This window comes from Hippocampus comes, unplaced genomic scaffold, assembly GCF_001891065.2.
Source record: "Hippocampus comes isolate QL1 unplaced genomic scaffold, H_comes_QL1_v1.1 scaffold326, whole genome shotgun sequence".
NCBI classification, from domain to species: domain Eukaryota; kingdom Metazoa; phylum Chordata; class Actinopteri; order Syngnathiformes; family Syngnathidae; genus Hippocampus; species Hippocampus comes.
The window spans coordinates 1,648,727-1,667,636 of NW_017805930.1; the positions used below are offsets into that span (position 1 = coordinate 1,648,727).

The window sequence follows — 18,910 nt, forward strand, 5'->3', positions numbered from 1 at the left end:
TTAACCCCCAAACCGGGAAAAAAAAAGATTGCCCCCCCCCCCCTGAAATTAATCAGTATTAAATATTTTTAATAATCCATGAAAAAGTGTTATCTGCAAGTTCGGAACTCTGACTGTGTGTGTGTTTACTGTACTTTCACAATATTGTCACTCAAAAGATGAGAGACCATCAAACAGAGTAAATGAAATAAGAAGCAGAGTTGACAAAGTTGCTCCACGTGAGCTTCCTCTAGCGGTGCACCTAAGAATTACTGCAGAATGCTTTCTTTCCGCATTTTTTTTTTTTTTTTTTTTTTTTTTTACATTGACGTTCACATTATTTTCATTGAATCCTAAAAGAACTAAATGACTGCTGTGGTTGTTTCTTTTGATTTGAATTCGTGTCACACAGTGCGAGTTGCATTCTCAGGATGAAAAGTGCCGAACGGTAGACTCGTTCGTCAACTTGAATGCAAATGTTTACGTACTACCACTTCCAATATTTCGGTCAAGTGTGTTTCTCAACGTCTTGCCAAGCTCGTCTGTGAAAATCAGCTTTTGCATAACTGTAATGACTAATTTTGTAATTTTGTAACTGTAATGCTTATTTTTTTTCCCAGAGCACAATATTTTTGAAAGATCTCTCAAAATGCGATAATACGGCTGGAAATATGGCCAACTCAGCTTTGAAAATGGCAAAGAATTTAGTGATTCTTTCACATACCACCAGAGGGAGCCCTCACGTTACCCACTATTCAAAAAAATCAGTTTTGGCATTATTCTCTTTTCTCCGCATGCAGGACGTGATGGCAGGCAGCCCCGAAAAGATCGCCCTGGGTGAGCGCACGCTGTCGCAGTCGCGCGACCATCTGACGCCGCCCAGCCGCACGGAGAGTACGGTGTTTAGCCTGTCCCGCAGCGACTCACTGTGGACGGCGGCCGAGACACCGCCAGACCGCTGCCAGGTCTTCTGGTTCCCCATTCACTTCATGTCGACGGGCGGCGGCTTCCTGGCATGCGGCGTCATCATCAGCGGCCTCTACTTTGCCGGCCACAGCCGCAAGGTTAGCAATATCCTGGGCCCCGCCCTGCTCTCCATCGGCCTGATGGTTTTTGTGGTGGGCGTGGTGCTCATCCCCATCACCAGGGAGAACCGGCGGCGAGCCTTGAAGAAGCCGCTCACCTTCCACCGCCAGCCCGTCTTCAACGTGTGACTCCATCGGGATTTCGACACAGTGGACCTATAGTTCCTCCACTGGAAACCCCTCCTTAACAATTAGCGAGTAGCAGACTCTCGGGCTGAAACGATTACTCGCTAAATACTACGTAAGGATTTGTATGTCGGGCATTAAATTGCTGAATGACTCGAGTGCTGAAAAAAGCCGCTATGGACAATTTTACTTTGGGATGGGCTCACTTTTGTTGCTATAGGCGGATAAACATTTATGGCTGTGCGTTTGCGTTCTCTTTGCGTGGACAGTAAACGTATCCTGACTCCTTGACATTATAGCAAAGGGTCATTTTCTCCATGCTGTTCCATGAAAAGAATATTTCCACAAATGGGAGAGGGGCTGCTCATTTTTGTGAGCTTGTGCTGTGACTTGCGACCACTTCTGCCTTTTATTTTATGGCCACGCCACAGAAGGAGCCCAACGAGATACTCGACAATGTTTCTGATGGAAAAGTGCACTTGAAGGCGGGACTAATGCGTTGCGATTGACTGTATGAATTATTAAACGCTGCTTGACGTTTCCTCTCAAAAGCGTTTCGTGAGACTCAAGTGGGCGCCCCCCTGCCAACATAAAACCAGACCAAATTACACACACACAGACACACACACACACACACACACACACACACACACACACGAAAGGAATAGCGACACATGTAGCACAAGTGATGGCTGCACTTATGTGCACAATTTATAGTTCACTTTTCAATCGTGCCACGAATCACAAAAAGTTCATTGGTTCTCCTGTATTTCACGTTGAATGCAACCCAAATATACCTTTGACTGTTAAAGCAGCTTTGAGAAGGCTGCAGGATTTGCATCATCTCGGCCTATTTGCGCGTGTAAGCGTGTGTGTTCAGGTGTGTGGTGTGCGCCCTCCTTCGACAAGCTGACATCCGGGACACACCTTGCGGCTGTTGACCGAGTGGGCGGAGTCTGCTGTGAGGCAGGTGAGCATCCTCCTCCTCCTGTTTATTCCTTCCTTCGCTTCCCTCCTCGTCGTCCGTTATTTGGTTTTTTTTTCTCGGCGGCCTATTGATGCTTTCTCGTCCCTGGTGGTCAGCATGGGCATGAGGTGTTTAGTGGGCAAATGTTTGCCGCTCCTGTTGGCCGGTTTAGCGCTGGACGTCGCCGGCCTGACGTTGCTGCTGGTGGGCGTATTCGCGGACGTGCGCGCGGCCGACGGACAGTTCTACGGCGACTTCTTCATCTTCACGGGCGCGCTCGTTATCTTCGTCAGTTTGGCCTTTTGGGTCATGTGGTACGCGGGCAACGTGCGCGTGACGCCGGGCGACCCGCGCGACGCCCGAGCGGAAGGCCTGGCCGCACGCCTAGTCCGCAAGCTGTCCGAGAGGCTCAGTCGAAAGATGGCGACGGCGACCCCGAGGGCGGCCGGGGACGCGCGCGCGCAAGTCGACGACGACGTGGCGGGGCGCTCGAGTCTCCACCGGGCCGGCCGCGTCACGTGGGGGAAGGCCACCGTCCACAACAACAACGAAACGGAGCCCCGAAACGACAACAACTTTCAAGGGTACCGCCAGGAAAACTACAGCCAGGATGAAAACTACAACAAAGGATACGATAATGAAGGATACGACCATGAAATCTACGACAGCAAAGAAAACTACGACAAAGGGTACGACAGTGACGCAGGCAACTCTGAGAAGTACAACAGGGAGAAAAACGACAACTACAAAGAGGAAGGATACGACAGGGAAAGATATGACATGGTCACGGATGATGACGGCAAAGATGAAGGTGAACAACTGTGACCCCTAAAACCAAGAAAACTACAACAAAGGTGACGTTCATGAAGTTTACATGAATGAAAACTACAAAAATGAAGAAGGTGTGACAGCTTTATGGACAGCAAGGCCACCAACTGTGAAGCTTTATCGATGGAAACCTCCAGTTGCCATGGCAACCGACACAGGAAAGCAGCCAAGTCATGTTAGCTCTTTGAATTTCCGTCACGGTCATGTGACAGCCGGCCGACCGGTTTGGCTTTGTTGACTCAACAAACACCAGGATCCTGGCGCACACGCACAACACAGCAGCACAGTCGACTACAAATAGGAAGTGATTGGCAGCTTCTCACAAAGTGACCGGACGTCACCTCGGCGAACACGCAGACACGTCGTCTTTTAAGTGCTGTCGCGCAGCGTGGCTTTCATGAAAATTAGTGAGACAGTGGTGCCTTGACTTAAAGGTTTTTCCGGTTGCTTATTTTTGGAAAAATATTTATTTATTGCGCCGCAGTAGCCGATGCACTTTTTGCCTTTTTGGAGCAGGACAAACACGAATTAAAAATGAAAACACACGCAAGGAAGCTGCTGTAGACCACAACTCACGCCCAGATGCTCGCATGCAGGCTAACCAGCCAATCGAACTCTATCTCCTGACATAATTCGCTAGGCCACGCCCCATTAAGGCACACGTCCAACATTTTAACATTTTCTTTTTGTTTGATTTTTTTTTTTTTTTTTTTTTTTTTTTTGCTGTTGTTGTTTGTTTACAATACAGTGCGATTTTTTTAAAAGCTGAAATGAACGCCACAGATGATAAGTTTGCTAATTTTGGGGGAAAAAAACTATTGTAAAACACAAAGCAGGGTTGGGCAAGTTAATTTCTGGAGGGGGGCCACAGTTTTTCATCAGTGCTTCTGGGGGCGCCACATAAGACCACTCACATCTTAACCAGATGTAGGACATAATACATCCTTAAGTACATTTCATTTTTGAAAATACATTTCTCATCACATGTATAGTAGATCCACTATCCTAAATCAACAGCAAAATAACTATGTACTGTATTTTTTTCCCTCAGTGCAAAGGACTCTTGTATAAAATTTACCATTCAACGACGGCACAAAACTGCTGAACAAGAAGCCAATATTTAGTGCAAGAATTATTCAGTCTGCTCACATTGTAGTGTACGGCAGTAGAAGACCTAGTGGAAGTACAACTGAGAAACATCTACCATCTAGTGGTGATTGATGATATTACAGCTTAAAACTACAGTCGACCATAGTCGCAGTTTGGTACACGTGGATTGGCATATTTGCACATTTATTCATCAGATTTTGGACTTTTCTCCCATTTCCCTCCCATTTTTAATGGAAAACCTTTTGGGAATAATTCTAGAAAATGTCCCCCCAAAAAAAAAGTTGCCCATCCCTGACATAGAGGAATCAGTATACGGTCACACTGTATGATATTTTTGTCCATTGCTCTTGCTCTGTCACAATCTACGTATATGTGTTTATTGTTTTAACAGTGTGACCTTAAAACGAATTGGTAGTGCTCTCATTGTAAAACCATGCCTAGAGTGTAACGGGTATCCTTTATTGTGGCTTATTGCGGTGGTGCCCTTGGAATAACTCTTGCAATGCAGGGAGAATGACTGTAATCCTTTTTGAAGGGTGTTAGCATGTTGACTGACTTGATGTTGATTGATGTTGCGATTGTCATGCAGTCCAAAAGCAGAAAGGCATCAGAAAGCAGTCCAACAAGTCAGCCCAGCACAGGAATGAAGATGGACTTCTTCATGAACCAGCCTTTCCGCTCCACAATTGCTCAGGAGTCGTCTGAGGAGAGCCGCCGGCGTCCAAATCAGCTCAGTCGACGTCCGCTCGTCTCAGTCCGCCCATGGAGCCCAACAGATGCACGATCTTCTTCCTGGCTGTGGCCGTGATCCTGGATGTGGTGGGCTTACTGCTTTTCCTGGTGGGCATCTTTGCCTCATTGAGGTACTGGGACTTTTTTGTCTTTTCGGGACCCTTGCTGATCTTCTTGAGCATCTTCCTGTGGATCTTCTGGTACATGGGCGGCCTGCTGGTGCCCGAGGAGGAGCTGGACTTGCCCAAAAGCAACCGTGACCTGTCCTGAACCATCTGGACCAGAAGACAAGATCCAGACGCAGTTTCCTGGCTTCATTCTGACAACGAGTGAGCTGGAAGCTTCGTCATGTAAGGATTTCATTCTCAACATCCACGGGACAGGAAAAAAAAACGGGCGAGGAGGGATCCAATGAAAAGATGGAGAAGGTTCCAAAACTTGAACTTGAAGGAACATTTTTGACGGATGTCCCCGTTGACGTTGATCACACTTGACTTGTGAGCTGGAACATTTCTCGATATCTTGATAATCTTTGACGTTAGTTAGTGAAGGAAGGGAGAGCCACCCGTCTGTCATCCGTTCGCAAGTTGTCTTGCATCCCCCACCCCACCCCACCACCCACCGTGATGAGTTTTCTCATGAATTTTTCCCTAGCCCAGATATGGGGCTGAGACCGCTTTTTGCCAAGTTGCTTTATTTCAACTGTGAACCTGTCAAGCCCTCAGGGACCTTTTTTTTTTTGATTCAGTGATGTAAAGTGACAAACAACATGACTATCGATACTGAAAAAAAACGTCACATGGATTGTATAAAGAAGTGTGTAAAAAAAAAAGTAAAAAACAAAAGGAATGGAAAGCACATAGTGTCGCGTCATCTCATTTATGAACTAATGTCAGTAGCAATGTCACAAGATTTCCCCAAATGACAATTTGCTAAACAAAAAAAAAAAAATATGCTGAGTCAAATTGTCATGTTCACGTGAGCTTCGTAAATATTTTTGATGCTTAGTGGGCCTGGGACAGTGCCATGACTACTTTTCTAGACCTTAGCACTATCAGTTTTTCATTTCATCCTCTTATTTTTCTTTTTGGTCTTTTCGTTCTGGCTTCATTTTGTTGGTGTGTCAAACAAGCCTGCCAGTCGGCCGAAGGTCCTGTCTAGTGACATCCTCAAATGCTGACGCGTCACCGGCCCCTGTGAGTCTTTGTTTGCCGCATATATTTTTAACACCGAAGAATTCACAAGCCAAAATTTATGAAAATTTGCTATTTTGGTCCCTATTTTCTGCCCCAAAATTTAAAAAAAAACTCAAATCCATGGAGTAACAAACATGAAGTTAGCACACTTGATTTGATTTTGTGGATGATAAAATGAGAACGTCATGTGTTAGTATTTACATGCTTTCCATTTGAAGTCACTCTGGAATTGTCACTCGTTTGTGGTGTCAAAACTAGTCAAACCAGCAGTGCAGGCTTTTTACGGGAGGAGCATCCACTCGCCCCGGAAAGAGGAAACACCAACACACCTCTTAACTAAAATCACATTTGAGGTTCAAGTGCTAAAATGATTCTACCCCACACTGACCACATCGCGATATTCCAACGTCTATATCATTCATATGTACTCCAAGTGCCGTGGCATCATAATGCAAGGCTTTCCAATTTTACTAGCTTGTGTTTTTATTTTGTTTTTGTTGCTCAATGCAGAAGTCCAACTTAACATGTCATAATGTGAAATGGATCACCTGTGGTCAACCGGCCCTCGGTGACAACTTGCTGAACACGTGTTGACTTGAAGCCGCTGACCAAGAAGACAATGAAAGCAACATGCCTCGGCCACGCCTCAACAGACACGTGAGGCGCCTGGACTTCTCCCAGACATGACGAGCATTTTTAATGGCCTCCATTTGGAGAGGAAGCGGACGAGTAATGGATCTCTCGCTCTGATCAAACCACTGCTCGCATGTCATCCCTGAGGGACTCCCAACATGCCCTCCCTTCCTCTGTTGTGTTTGTAGGCCTGAAGGGTTGCCATGGTGCCGATCATCCTCGTCTTCCTCATGTTTCAGATGATGATGATGATGATGATGATGATGATAGATGGAGAGGTTTGTGAGAGCTTAGTGACGTTCATTAGCACTAATGCTAAGTGTGCTGTCACCAGACAAGCAACAAAACAAAACAGATGAAACACTAGCGAGTCTAACAGAGACGAGGTCGTTGTCTGCTTTTAAAGCAGCGACAGCAGCAGGTGAAAGATCACCCAGAGGTCGCTGATGATTTACTTTTACAGCCTGGACGAGACCAGTTGATAGTGTGAAATAATGGGAATATGACTTCACGGCAAATGTGCTTAAGCTTTGGCCACATTCAATTCCACACTGTCATAGACAAATTTATTAGACAGATAGATAGATAGATAGATAGATAGATAGATAGATAGATAGATAGATAGATAGATAGATAGATAGATAGATAGATAGATAGATAGATAGATAGATAGTGTGTGTATATACAAATTATTTTAAAAAATTCAAAATGTATTACCAATTCAAATTAGGTAGAAATTTTATTTTTTTTACTTGTATTTTTAATATTTTAAAATTATATAAGTACTGTACATTAAAATATTACAACTCAAGTTATTATTATTATGGACACTTTCAGAGAATTACCGATTTAAAAAAAACATGTTCACGAGAGTAGAAGAAGATGAATATGAAAAAAAAATTCTCAGGAGGAAATAATGTTTTTCTTCCCCGGTTGGTAACATTACAACTGGCATCATGACGTCACCCCAAATACTGTAGCATGAAGAGAGTGTGTGGTGCTCTCTAGTGGCTATTGGAGGTTACCAGCCAATTTTCTGCATTGACAGATACTGACAGCCATCCATTTGGCAGATAATTATGTTAAAATATTTTTTATGAGAATATTTTTGACACAAATAAGTTTGTTTTATTAACATAAACATTAATGTAACATTAAAAATGTATTGTCAACCCCGCACCACACGCATTTATTCATACATTCTCAGGAAATTATGATTCCCCCCCCGCAACTTTTCTCTTCAAAAGCCAACTTTTCTCATCAAATCATAACTTTTTCCTCCTAGTTATGAATTAAAAAAAGATACATTTAGACTAAACTAAAACTATTTAAATGTTTTTTGGGGGGTCAAGTTTCCCTTTTCGGATAAACTGTTTTAAAATGACATAATATTCATCATCACTTGTAAAATAAATATGTATAGCACTTGTAGTAATACTCAAAGATGCGTTGAAAGGAGTAAAAGTAAAAGTCATCAAGAAATAAATTGGTATAAAACAGATATTGGAAAAAAACAAACTGACATTACAGTAACAAATTGTTTGTCTCTGGTTACTTTGCACCATTGCTCGTTTGAAAGAAAGGCAAATATTCATTTTCTAAAGTATGGAGTAAAAGTTCCTCTGAAAAATAAATCCTAAATAAATAAATAAATCGAGTACAGAGAGCAGAAACATCTCCTTCATTTAAGGAACTCTCTTTATGTACATTGTTAATCCCCACAAACTGCTGATTTAACGGATGCCGGCAGAGACATATGGATACTGTCGTTTTTATATTTTGAGGTTTTAGTTTTGTTTTTTTAACGTTTTCTGGTTGGTATTTCGCCATTCCTCCGTCCTCCCATATGTGCAGACGTGCCCTTCAACCGATCTTGAACGTGTCCTCGGATTACTCCTCTCCTCCGATTGGTCGATTTCTCGGCGCTGCATCAATGTCCTAGCACGGGATTGGCCAGCGGCGCCGTCAAGCTACCCGGATTCAGCACCCACCCCTCCCTGGTTAGGTAGCGCTTCTCGGCGCTGGCCTTTCTCTCGGCGGTGGGTCGGAGCCGCTGTGCCCGGCCTCGCATGTTCGTTCCCCACCAAATCGCGCTTCTAAATTCGATGCCCCGCTTGTAGGTGACTCGGTTTCGGCCTCCACCACGTAACTCGTGTCGTGTTCATCGAGCCGCCCCTCGCGTTAACCATGGCTGCGGTGAGCGGCTCATCCGGGCCGGTGGCGCGGCTCGAGGGCCGCGAGTTCGAATACGTGATGAAGAAGCGCTCGGTGAGCATCGGCCGCAACTCGTCGCAGGGCTCCGTGGACGTCAGTATGGGCCACTCGAGCTTCATCTCACGGCGGCACCTGGAGATCTTCACGACCAGCGACGAAGGCGGAGGAGGAGACTTCTACCTGCGCTGCCTAGGCAAGAACGGGGTCTTCGTGGACGGGGTGTTCCTCCGCCGGGGTGCCGCTCCGCTGCAGCTGCCGCCGATGTGAGTACTTGCGAACCCCCCCGCCTGGAACGATGGGACTTTAAGTTGGTTGGGCACGTGAAACTGAAGAATCAGGCTTCGCGATGTGGGGCTTTTCTCTTTTATTTCATTTTTTCTTGGGTGGGGGGGCAGCACGTGTTTTAGCTTGTTAGCCGTTACGCTTCTCCTTCCTCCGTCGTCTTTGTTGACATTCTTGTTAGCCACGTTAGCCCGTAGCTGCTGCTGAGCTAGGCCGGCCTAGCTCACGCGGCCTAATGTTGACACACGGGTGCCTATTAATCCACTAAAGATGATATTTCGGAAAGACGTGTTGGCCTTATTGAGGCAGACGTGTCGACCAGACTGCTAGCCTGCGCATAGCATTAGCTGGTTGCTGGTGTGTATTGTGAATGGAGCCGCTGGACGTAAACAAACCGAAAGCGTCTCCGCCCCAGGTCGCGCGCACGCGCGCTCTCACTCACGCGCACGCATACATATTCCTTTTTTGACCTCTCTACTGTAAGAACAAGTATTTATTAAGATAGCATATTTGACGCTTTTAACTCCGAGCCATCCATTTTCAGAACCCTTTTTGCTGGGATTAGCCACCGGCTTGTGTTGTTCTTTTATTATTGTTATTATTATTATTATTCTATTCATTTTAATCTTCACTTTGCAAAGCAGACGAAGCAGCTTTTGTCACTGTTTCTTTGGCCTCTTTCGCTTCGAGATTACGTTGAGCTCTAAATTCCCGCAGAAGGTGGATGTTTCCTAACTAAAGTCTTCAACATAACGTTCAAATCAGCTTGAGCGGCCGAGTATGTTGAAACACGCAAAGAATTACATCTCTGGTCGTTGGGGTCTCCTGATAATGCAAACAAGCAAGCTTTTGTCACTGGCCCGATTAGTTTCTCGATTACGATGGGTTTGAAATTCATGTGAGTCATTGTGCAAAATATAAAACGTGCCCCAAATCAATGCCATTTTCCTGGTTTGCACTTGAGAACTCTTACTTGGATGTAGGTTGCTTTAAACAATAACACAACTAAGTCGGTTTAGTAAAAGTCATATTTACTGTTTTGGTGATGTGTTTCATGGAAACGTGAACAGAAAGGCATTCAAGAATCATGTTTTGACACCATTCAAAGTCTCCGCATGATTGAGAACTGAAAGTCTTTAGTCCAAGGCAGATTTTTTTTTTTTTTTTTGAATGAGAGGTGCCTTTTGTTCTCCTTGTATTTTATATTTCGTCATCAAACATCTGCTAGAATCTCGTTCGTTTTAGTTACTTCCCCCCCCCCAAAATGAAGGCCTGGAGTACTGTTCAGATTAAGATTGCCACCGACACATTAAGCAATATTTTCTTAGGAAACCTTTTGCAATCCTTTGAAACTATTTCAGTGTGTTGTTTGTTTGTTCGTGTTAACTGGACGGGATCATTTTGTGCCAAGACTCCATTTGTGTTAATTAGCATCCTCAATCCAATCGTGTGGAAAATGTGTTTCCATTTTTTTCCCCCTAATATGGTGAAAAGGTCACATTTTGTTGTAAGAAGTCGGGCCACAGTTTTCAATTTGTCTGCATGAAAACTGCCCAACGTTTCGAGACTTGAATGGCCTCGTTTCTTGTCTATCTCGTCTTGACTCGCTATGTGTGAATGCCTCCAAAGCAAAGTGTATGTCGCACATTGATGACATGATCGCGCATCCATATGGGCAACTACGTACAGCAACAAACCTCCTCCCTGCGTGTTGCCCGGATTCCTCGGTGCTGATGTCAACACCTGCGTTCATGTCCCACCCCCGCACATTCCCACCTCATTCCCTCTCCCGCCCTCGTTTGTTGACATTCCGCCACCGGGCCGACGCTCACGCCAAAAGTTGGAGATGTAAACGGAGCATTTGCAACAGTTCTGCGTTTGAAAAGAAAAAAAAAGAGGAGTCTTGTCCTTGGTTGGCCCTGTGCAGATGAAGGGACTCGTGTTTGGTATTTGAGGATTCTTAGGACACGTGGACGTGTCTTCCGTCTTGTAATTTGAGGATGATGTCATCACAACTCTCATTAAAAAAGGAGAGTAAATACCAAACCTCCCCACCATAGACTAAAGAGAACGCGGCACCTTCGATCAAATAAAAATACGTCAAGTTTGTTTTTTCCCTGAGAGAAATGGACTCAAAATGTAACACTTGGCGCTTAAAAAAAATAGCTCTGAACAAATATTGGTGTGAATAATTCCCATTTGCGACACGTGCTCCTCCTCTGTGTTGGCATGGAGTCACCGGTGAGGTGCGATTGCTTTCCAGAAACACAGAATTTGTGGTGTAACTCTTTTTGGAATGATTAGACGACAAGTAAAAGTTGGTGCACAATGTCCGCCTCGGAATCTTCACGTTGACGTTTTTCCACGCGGCCTCATGTTGCTGCAGAGCCATGCGCCGCTCCGTGTAGAAACAAGTTGCCGTGCTGGCGCCGTTCCAGGAGGAAAGGCGTGTCAAAGACAGTGTTCAAAATTCAGGATCGTTTTACACTTAAAAGATGTTGACTGGCTTACATAGTTGACACAAGGTAACATAAACACCTCTTAGCGAATTTCATTTTGCCTCGCGCCGCGAGTGAGTGTCGTGGCGCTCAAAGGTGAGCAACCTCCGCTTACGGTCGCCAACTACAATCTAATGGCGCACACGGCACTCACTAGGTGAGGCCTCGCCCTTTTAATGCCACGTATGTTCAAAATCGCACGTGTGTGAGGAAGCAGACATCAATAAAACCTGGACCTCACATGCATATTTTGTATTGGTATTAGTGTTGCTAATTCCTTTTTTTTTTTTTTTTTTTTTTTAATTGATGGTATAATTGGGAAAAAATGAGTTCCTTTGCCGTCCATTCAGGTGCACGTTCAGGTTCCCCAGCACCAACATCAAGATCACCTTCACGGCTTTGTCCAGCGGCAGGAAGACGAGGCGCGAAGCCCCCGAGTCTCCCGTCAAACCGGCGCAGCCTCACTTTGCGCCGCTCACCATCAACATTCCCGACAACCTCGCCCACCTCATGAGTCCGCTCCCCTCGCCCACCGGAACCATCAGGTAACCTGCTCCGAGCCTCGTCGCAACCGCCGACATGCAGCGCGCATCCGTCGCATCGCATCATGTCACCTCGACAGCTATTTAAAGCGCGGCTGAATGCCCGGTCCTTGAAATGCCCGATCTGACCTTGCTGCGCGTCCGCTGACCTTCACGCCGACTCTGGCGCTTCTCCGACCTTGACGCCGATGTGTCGTTGTATCTCTTGTGCCATCTCGGTCTTCAGCGCCGCCAACTCGTGCCCGTCCAGCCCTCGGGGGGCCGGCTCGTCGGGGTACCGCATGGGGGGGCGCATGGTGAGCTCGGCCGAGCTGCAGCTGCTCAACGAGAACTCCCAGCCTGAAAACGATAAGGACGCTTCGGGCGAAGACAGTCCCAAGGTGAGAGTCCCAAGTGCACCACGTGGAAAACAAGTGCGGTGAAATGATTCAACTTCACGCTTTCACAAATTTGCCATTTGGTGGTTTGTTTCCAGTGGAATCTATCCTCTGTTTTTTTTTTTGTTTTTTTTAATGTATCCCTATTTGTGCATTTTTGTGCCACAAAATGGCACCGAAGCCCTGCCAAATAAAGTGGGAATTGGTGTCAAGGATGTGTTGTTAATTTTATTTAATCATCTCTTACCCATTTATATTGAAGGGTAATATTGGAAAGATGTGTTTGAAATGATTTTTTTTTTTTTTTTTTTTTTGTCGGCGAACGACATGCCGTGCAACATCGACAGAATTATTGAGCGGTCGGCCAGGCTTATTCAAAAGTTTTGAGGAGCCGAAATGAATGAAGTTGACTCGACTGTGGCTGTGAATATCCGCTGAAGTTGAAGTGGTTGTTTTTGGTCAGGACGACTCCAAGCCGCCTTATTCGTACGCTCAGCTGATCGTTCAGGCCATCACGCTGGCCCCGGACAAGCAGCTGACGCTCAACGGCATCTACAATCACATCACCAAGAACTACCCCTACTACAGAACCGCCGACAAGGGCTGGCAGGTCACTTTGATTGACGCTCGCGCCGCCGGGAGCAACGGGGCCCCGCTCATATTCCTCGTTTGCTTCCTGCCGCAGAACTCCATCCGCCACAACCTGTCGCTGAACCGCTACTTCATCAAGGTGGCGCGCTCGCAGGAGGAGCCCGGCAAAGGTTCCTTCTGGAGGATAGACCCGTCGTCCGAGGGCAAGCTCATTGACCAGGCCTTCAGGAAACGACGGCCCCGCGGCGTCCCCTGCTTCAGGACGCCGCACGGGCCCCTCTCCTCCAGGTGAGCCCGGCACTCACCTGATCACTTGGCGACAGCTGAATTGACGAAAGAAACGCCAATCGGGTGCACCCGATGCGGCAATGCATCAAAAGTCATTTTACGTGACCTCATGTACATCTAAATGACTGTTGAAGACACGATAACGCAAACGTGTGCAACCTTGAGATTTTGCCGCAAACAACATCAGCAAAACACCCTGTACCACAGGTGGTGGATTTTGCGAAATTTAGTTCTCGATGACCTTACAGTTGTGTTGCCTCCAACTGTTCACTGGTGAATCAGCAAAATGCTCACGCTATAGAACAGGGGTGCCCAAACTTTTTGGACCAAAGATCGACTTTTCAAACAAGCAACCACCCGCGATCGACCCGTTGCCGCGCACGAACATAGACACGCACGCACGACATGATGAGCAACATCCTGATACGGAGGCATGCGACGCATTTTTGCAGCGTGTTAACTATCGTAGCTCACACGTACCCTCGGCCCTCTAAATTCCTATTCTTTGCCCGTGCCCTCAGTGAATTGTACACGAAACAAACTTTGAATAAGAATAATGATAACGATAAAAGATATCGCGCAACGGCTCTGATCACAAGCTGCAATTGCAGACTGCTGAGCGCTAACAACTTCCGGTGTCGCAGGTCACGCGCCACCGTAGGTTAAAAATTTACCTGCTTTATTTTATTTTATTTTTTTAATACTTTTTGTGAAAACGAGACTGATAGGATGATTAGCGTGCAGTGTGCATTAACACCAAAAAATATATTACCGTATTGGCCTGAATATAAGACGGTGTTTTTTTCCATTGAAATAAAAAAAAGTGGGGGTCTTATATTCGGGGTCTAGACATTATATCCATTCACGACACTAGATGGCGCCAGATATCATTGAAGCGAATGCTGAACTTGACTCCCCAGGCCAACGTGAACTCCTACCACGAAAAATAAAAATAGTGGTAGCACGAAGAAGAAAAATAAAAAATAGCGGTAAGAATGAAAAGAGAAGAAAATAATAGAAGAGATAACAGAAAATGGAGAAACGTAGCGACAATCTGGAGAAAAGTGGGTCGAAGATCGGCCAGGTTAACCAGCAGCTGAGGAGAAGTTATGATGAAATTTACATTACAAAAACCAGAAGCCATTCATTTACGAATGTGATTGCACTTTAGATTTGAATGAGGCAAAATAACATGCTTTTTCTCTCAAATATATTGTTAGAATCATTATTTTCTGTATAAAAATTAATTTGGTGTTCAAAAAGTCTTTTTTCAAACTTGAGTCTTGAAAAAGAGGGGATCGTCTTATATTCGGGCCAATACGGTATGAACATGCACAAAGACACACAAATGGTTGTTTGTTTATTTTCTCCTCAATACCCCTCGCGATCGACTTGGGACCAGTCGGCGATCTACCTGTCGATCGCGATCGACTTAATGGGCACCCCTGCTATCGAGGGATACCGGAAGTGCGTTGAAGAATGTGTGAAATGTCTTGGAACATTTGGTGGATGTTCCTTGTCCCCGCAGGAGCGCCCCAGCTTCCCCCAACCACTCGGGGGTGCTGTCGGCTCACTCCAGCGGCGTGCAGACCCCTGACAGCTTGTCCCGAGAGGGCTCCCCGGTCCCCATGGAGATAGACACCACCTCCGTAGCCCCCGCTGCCCCCACCACAGTGGTCCAACCCAAACTGGCCGTCATCCAAGAAGCTCACTTTGCACAGAACACACCAGGTTGGTTTCGGCTTTGTCCTCCAATTGTGGCTGTCGCTCGATGGCGGACAGATGGATACAATTGATGGATGGGGCGGTATGTAATCCGATGCCGTTCCAGGCTCTCCAGTCGGCAACCAGCCGGTGCTGATCGCGCTGCAGGGTCAGCTACCTCAAAGCATCAAGCCGGTCACCTACACCATGGCGTCGCCGGTCAGCACCAGCTCCTCCCAGCCTGTCCAGACAGTCCAGACGGTCCACGTGCTGCAGCAAATCCCCGCTGGCGCCGCCGCCGTCATCACGCAGCCGGCCGCCGCCGTCGTCATCAGCAAGAGCGAACTGCAGATGCAGGAGAACGGAGAGCGAGCTGATAGCAAAGGTGGGTCAGTGTGGTGTCAAATGGTAGCATTCTTCCCGTGCGTGACTGTTCCACATTCTTTACACTTCGTTTTATTTATTTTTTTCTCGTCATCGTGGAACGTGAAACGGGCCACAAATCCTCTCGTTACTTTCTACCAGCTATGGATATTATCTTGCACTCTCACCCTCGAATCTTTCTCATTATCGTTATCACATTAAGGAATGACTTACATGTATATTTTTTCATCCGGAAAAAAAAAATATTTGTGACGAAGTGAATGATGAAAATTTTTAGTCCACGAAATTAACGCTGTAAGTCTCGAACCTTCAGTTTTCACGCTCATTCCCCAAAATCGAGCAAGCCCAGTCGAGTCGCTGCCAGTGGCGGCTGGTCCTTACTTCTAAGGACCAACTTCTAACCACCATTCCGTGCCAGCCCAGGACGGAATGGTGGCATCCAAATGAACGTGAAGCATTCCGGTACAAATACTTGCGACTATTGTTTATCTGTCGCATATAGTTGATGAAAAGTAAAGTTGCTTCCTTCAACTCTGTTGTCTGATTTTTGCGAGATCATCCCGATCTGACGCACACAAATCTGAAGTCGTTGACTATGGTTAAAGGTTTGCCGTTAGCTCCTATTTAATCATTTTATAAAGCTTTACTTTCATTTTTAATCGCTACATGTTTGTTTTTTTTGTTTTTTGGGGGGGGGGGTTACATTTTAGTCTTGTCTGTGTTCTTTTATCTCGTGGTGTATGATGGTTGAAATCAACTTGCCGCGACATGGGCTGGCGATTGCAACTCATGACAATCCTTTTCAAGATTGATACTGAGTGGGCAATCGTATGAGGGCCTCCTAATTCAAATGCATGAAAAAAATACCCCGTATGCAAGTTAACGCTTAGCTGACACTAAACAGGTGGATTATTAGAAAAAAAAAAAAAGTAACATGATGCTGAGAATGCATGAGCTAAAAAAAAAAAAATCCCCATCTTTCCTATTCCAAACTCAGAAGGTTCTGCTCCACATTCTGATAATTCCCTCCTTCGCCACATTCCAGCTTTTCACAGTAAAATTCTCAAATTCAAACCATTGCACAATTCAAACTATTCCAACCAGTCTCACGTTCAACATTACAACGCTTCAACTATTGGAACAGAATTTTAGTCACGTGTCAGCTCTTCAACTTTGGTTTTTCTGTGACCAATCAACAGCGCCCCTCCACTCCCTTTTTTTTTTTAAACGTGTGTGTTTCCGTGTTCCCTCAGTGAAAGTGGAGGCGGTGCCCAGTGTCACGGGTGCGGTGGGTCGCATCATCCAGACTTCGGCGGTGTCCGGGCCCGTGCAGACCGTCGCTATCCTGGGTCAACACCAGCTGCCAGTCAAGACGATCACGCAGAACGGAAACCACAGCATCACCACCGCCATACAGAGCAGCGGTCAGAACGCGCGCGCATCTACCTATGCAGCGCCTCCCACGATAAACGACCCTCGACGTTACTGACACAATCGGACTAAACGCCGGTCTGTCGCTCTTCAGGTCCGTCCGTGGCGAACCCGCTTCACCTGCTCGCTGACCACGCCTCCGCCTCGGCGTCACTGCCCACCATCAAGCGGCAGAGCAGCGACCAGCAGGCGGGCGGCGGCGGTGCGCCGCCTGACGCCAAACGGGCCAAAACGGAGGATGAGGCCAGGCCGGCGGACAACGGTAACAACTAAGCTCCTCAACGGATACATGCCACACCCCCCACCCAGCACCGAGGGAGCGTCCACCATCACCACCCTCACCTGTCCTTTCTTTTACTTGTCTCGAGGGCTCCCCAAAAAAAGGAGGAAATTTCAGGTAGAGTTTCGGAAAATTTCCGGGAAATTTCGGTTATGTCTACGAAAATTCCGGGTACATTTCTGCAATTCTTGTGGGTACTTTTTTTTTTTTTTTTTTTTTTTTTTTTTTTTTTTTTTTTTTAACATTTCTGAGAAATTTTCAGTCATTTTCTGGGAATTTTTCGATACAATCCGGACACTTTTCAGTACATTTCTGGAAAGTTTGGGGACGTTTCCATGGAAAGTTCATCTTTGGGAAATATTCAGAATTGTGAAGTTTTCACGGGAATTAACTGAGAATTGATGATCGTTTCATTGGTAAGCCATCACATTCAAACATAAATATAAACATTTTGTTTTGTCACATACCCATTCAAGATCCGTCGCTCTCCTTGCTTACGTGAGGGCATCATAATAGTAAGCAAGCCCTGCTGTAACCATTTTCAAAACCGATGAGTCATTCACCCCCTAAAAAATCGAGATACTCGCCTATAGAGGCACTAAGTGGAGCCCTTCAACTCACTTCAACATAGTTGTGTTGCACCGAGATGGTGCTAAAACAACACTTTTACCTTTGGGGAAAAAAATTTCAGAGAATAATGGAGGGTCACTTTTTGAAATTTTAATTTAAAAAATCCACCATGTGACAGCTCGTAAGTATAAAAACTGGTCGGATAAGATATGGTATCACCATACTTTCTGCTTGTTGTAGTCTGAACTATGCTCAGAATACATTTTCCCTGAGTTACACAACCAACAAAAAATTAGAATTTTCTAATGGGGAAATTTTAGGATGAACCAAAAAGGCAGGACTGTGGACCCTTGCCTTGCAAAGAGAAAAAGTTCTCCAATAATTGACATTCATTACAATTGTCATGCAGAAAGGGGGAAAAGTCCCCCATGGGCAATATGTGTGGGATCGGGTTAAAAAAAAAAAAAAAAAGACAAAAAAAGCAAATATGCAAGGGCTTCTGGGAATAAGGTTCCCTCAAAGAATGTACGAAATGGCAACGGCGAATATGTAGTGGATCACGGTCCCGGGTCAACTTTATATGAGCTTTTGCAGCTATTCTGAGTTCACAACAGGTGTTTTGTTCCTGAAATGGACCGGTCCATTTCCGATAGACGTCCACTTGAATGCCTTTGTGTGTGACGCTTCCAGTCTCTGTGTTGCTGACGACGCGAGAGGAAAAGCTCATTGGCAGCTCCCCTTAAAAAACTTCCGGTTACCGTGGCGACACTTCAAACAGGATGTTCTGAGACGGCCAAGGAGCTTGGCGTGTCGTCAGCAGGTTCCGACTGGAGGAGTCACAGAAACGCTTACAAGTGGACATCCTTGGAAATTTCACTTCCTGTTAATTCCCGGGAAAGGTTTAAAAAAAATTCTGGGAATTTCACAACCCTGCTTGTCTCGCCTGAGGTGCCAAAAGAGAAGCGAAGAGTGAAAAGGAGGAAAAAAACGGTGTCGAACGGACAGGCCAAACACGACCGCCTTACATCCGCCTTTAGCGCCACCCCTCTGTCGCATCTACCTCAGCAGAACGGAGCCCCCCCCCCCTCCACCA

The 18,910-nt window shown here is 45.9% G+C and overlaps 3 protein-coding genes across 3 annotated transcripts; all 3 read left to right on the forward strand.

The window, feature by feature from the left end:
* Window positions 1-768: 768 nt before the first annotated feature.
* Window positions 769-1,802, forward strand: pirt (phosphoinositide interacting regulator of transient receptor potential channels). The gene has a single exon (XM_019889910.1). It carries the CDS (start codon window positions 774-776, stop codon window positions 1,191-1,193), a length of 420 nt encoding a protein of 139 aa, XP_019745469.1. The 5' UTR covers window positions 769-773; the 3' UTR covers window positions 1,194-1,802.
* Window positions 1,803-2,031: 229 nt separating this feature from the next.
* tmem238l (transmembrane protein 238 like) lies at window positions 2,032-6,162 on the forward strand. The gene is made up of 2 exons (XM_019889909.1): window positions 2,032-3,011; window positions 4,685-6,162. The coding sequence occupies exon 1, from the start codon at window positions 2,275-2,277 to the stop codon at window positions 2,980-2,982; it is 708 nt and encodes a 235-aa protein (XP_019745468.1). The 5' UTR covers window positions 2,032-2,274; the 3' UTR covers window positions 2,983-3,011; window positions 4,685-6,162.
* Window positions 6,163-8,431: 2,269 nt separating this feature from the next.
* foxk2b (forkhead box K2b) lies at window positions 8,432-17,364 on the forward strand. Its single transcript, XM_019889803.1, has 9 exons — window positions 8,432-9,133; window positions 12,001-12,195; window positions 12,419-12,572; window positions 13,033-13,179; window positions 13,255-13,448; window positions 14,977-15,179; window positions 15,280-15,537; window positions 16,790-16,960; window positions 17,062-17,364. Exons 1-9 carry the CDS (start codon window positions 8,844-8,846, stop codon window positions 17,238-17,240), a joined length of 1,791 nt encoding a protein of 596 aa, XP_019745362.1. The 5' UTR covers window positions 8,432-8,843; the 3' UTR covers window positions 17,241-17,364.
* The last annotated feature ends 1,546 nt before the right edge of the window (window positions 17,365-18,910 follow it).

Coding starts and splice junctions, on each gene's coding strand:
- tmem238l (XM_019889909.1), top strand. CDS start 2,275: ATGGGCATGAGGTGTTTAGTGGGCAAATGTTTGCCGCTCCTGTTGGCC.
- foxk2b (XM_019889803.1), top strand. CDS start 8,844: ATGGCTGCGGTGAGCGGCTCATCCGGGCCGGTGGCGCGGCTCGAGGGC. Junction 13,449..14,976: donor CACGGGCCCCTCTCCTCCAG/GTGAGCCCGGCA, acceptor TTGTCCCCGCAG/GAGCGCCCCAGCTTCCCCCA. Junction 15,180..15,279: donor CTTTGCACAGAACACACCAG/GTTGGTTTCGGC, acceptor ATGCCGTTCCAG/GCTCTCCAGTCGGCAACCAG.
- pirt (XM_019889910.1), top strand. CDS start 774: ATGCAGGACGTGATGGCAGGCAGCCCCGAAAAGATCGCCCTGGGTGAG.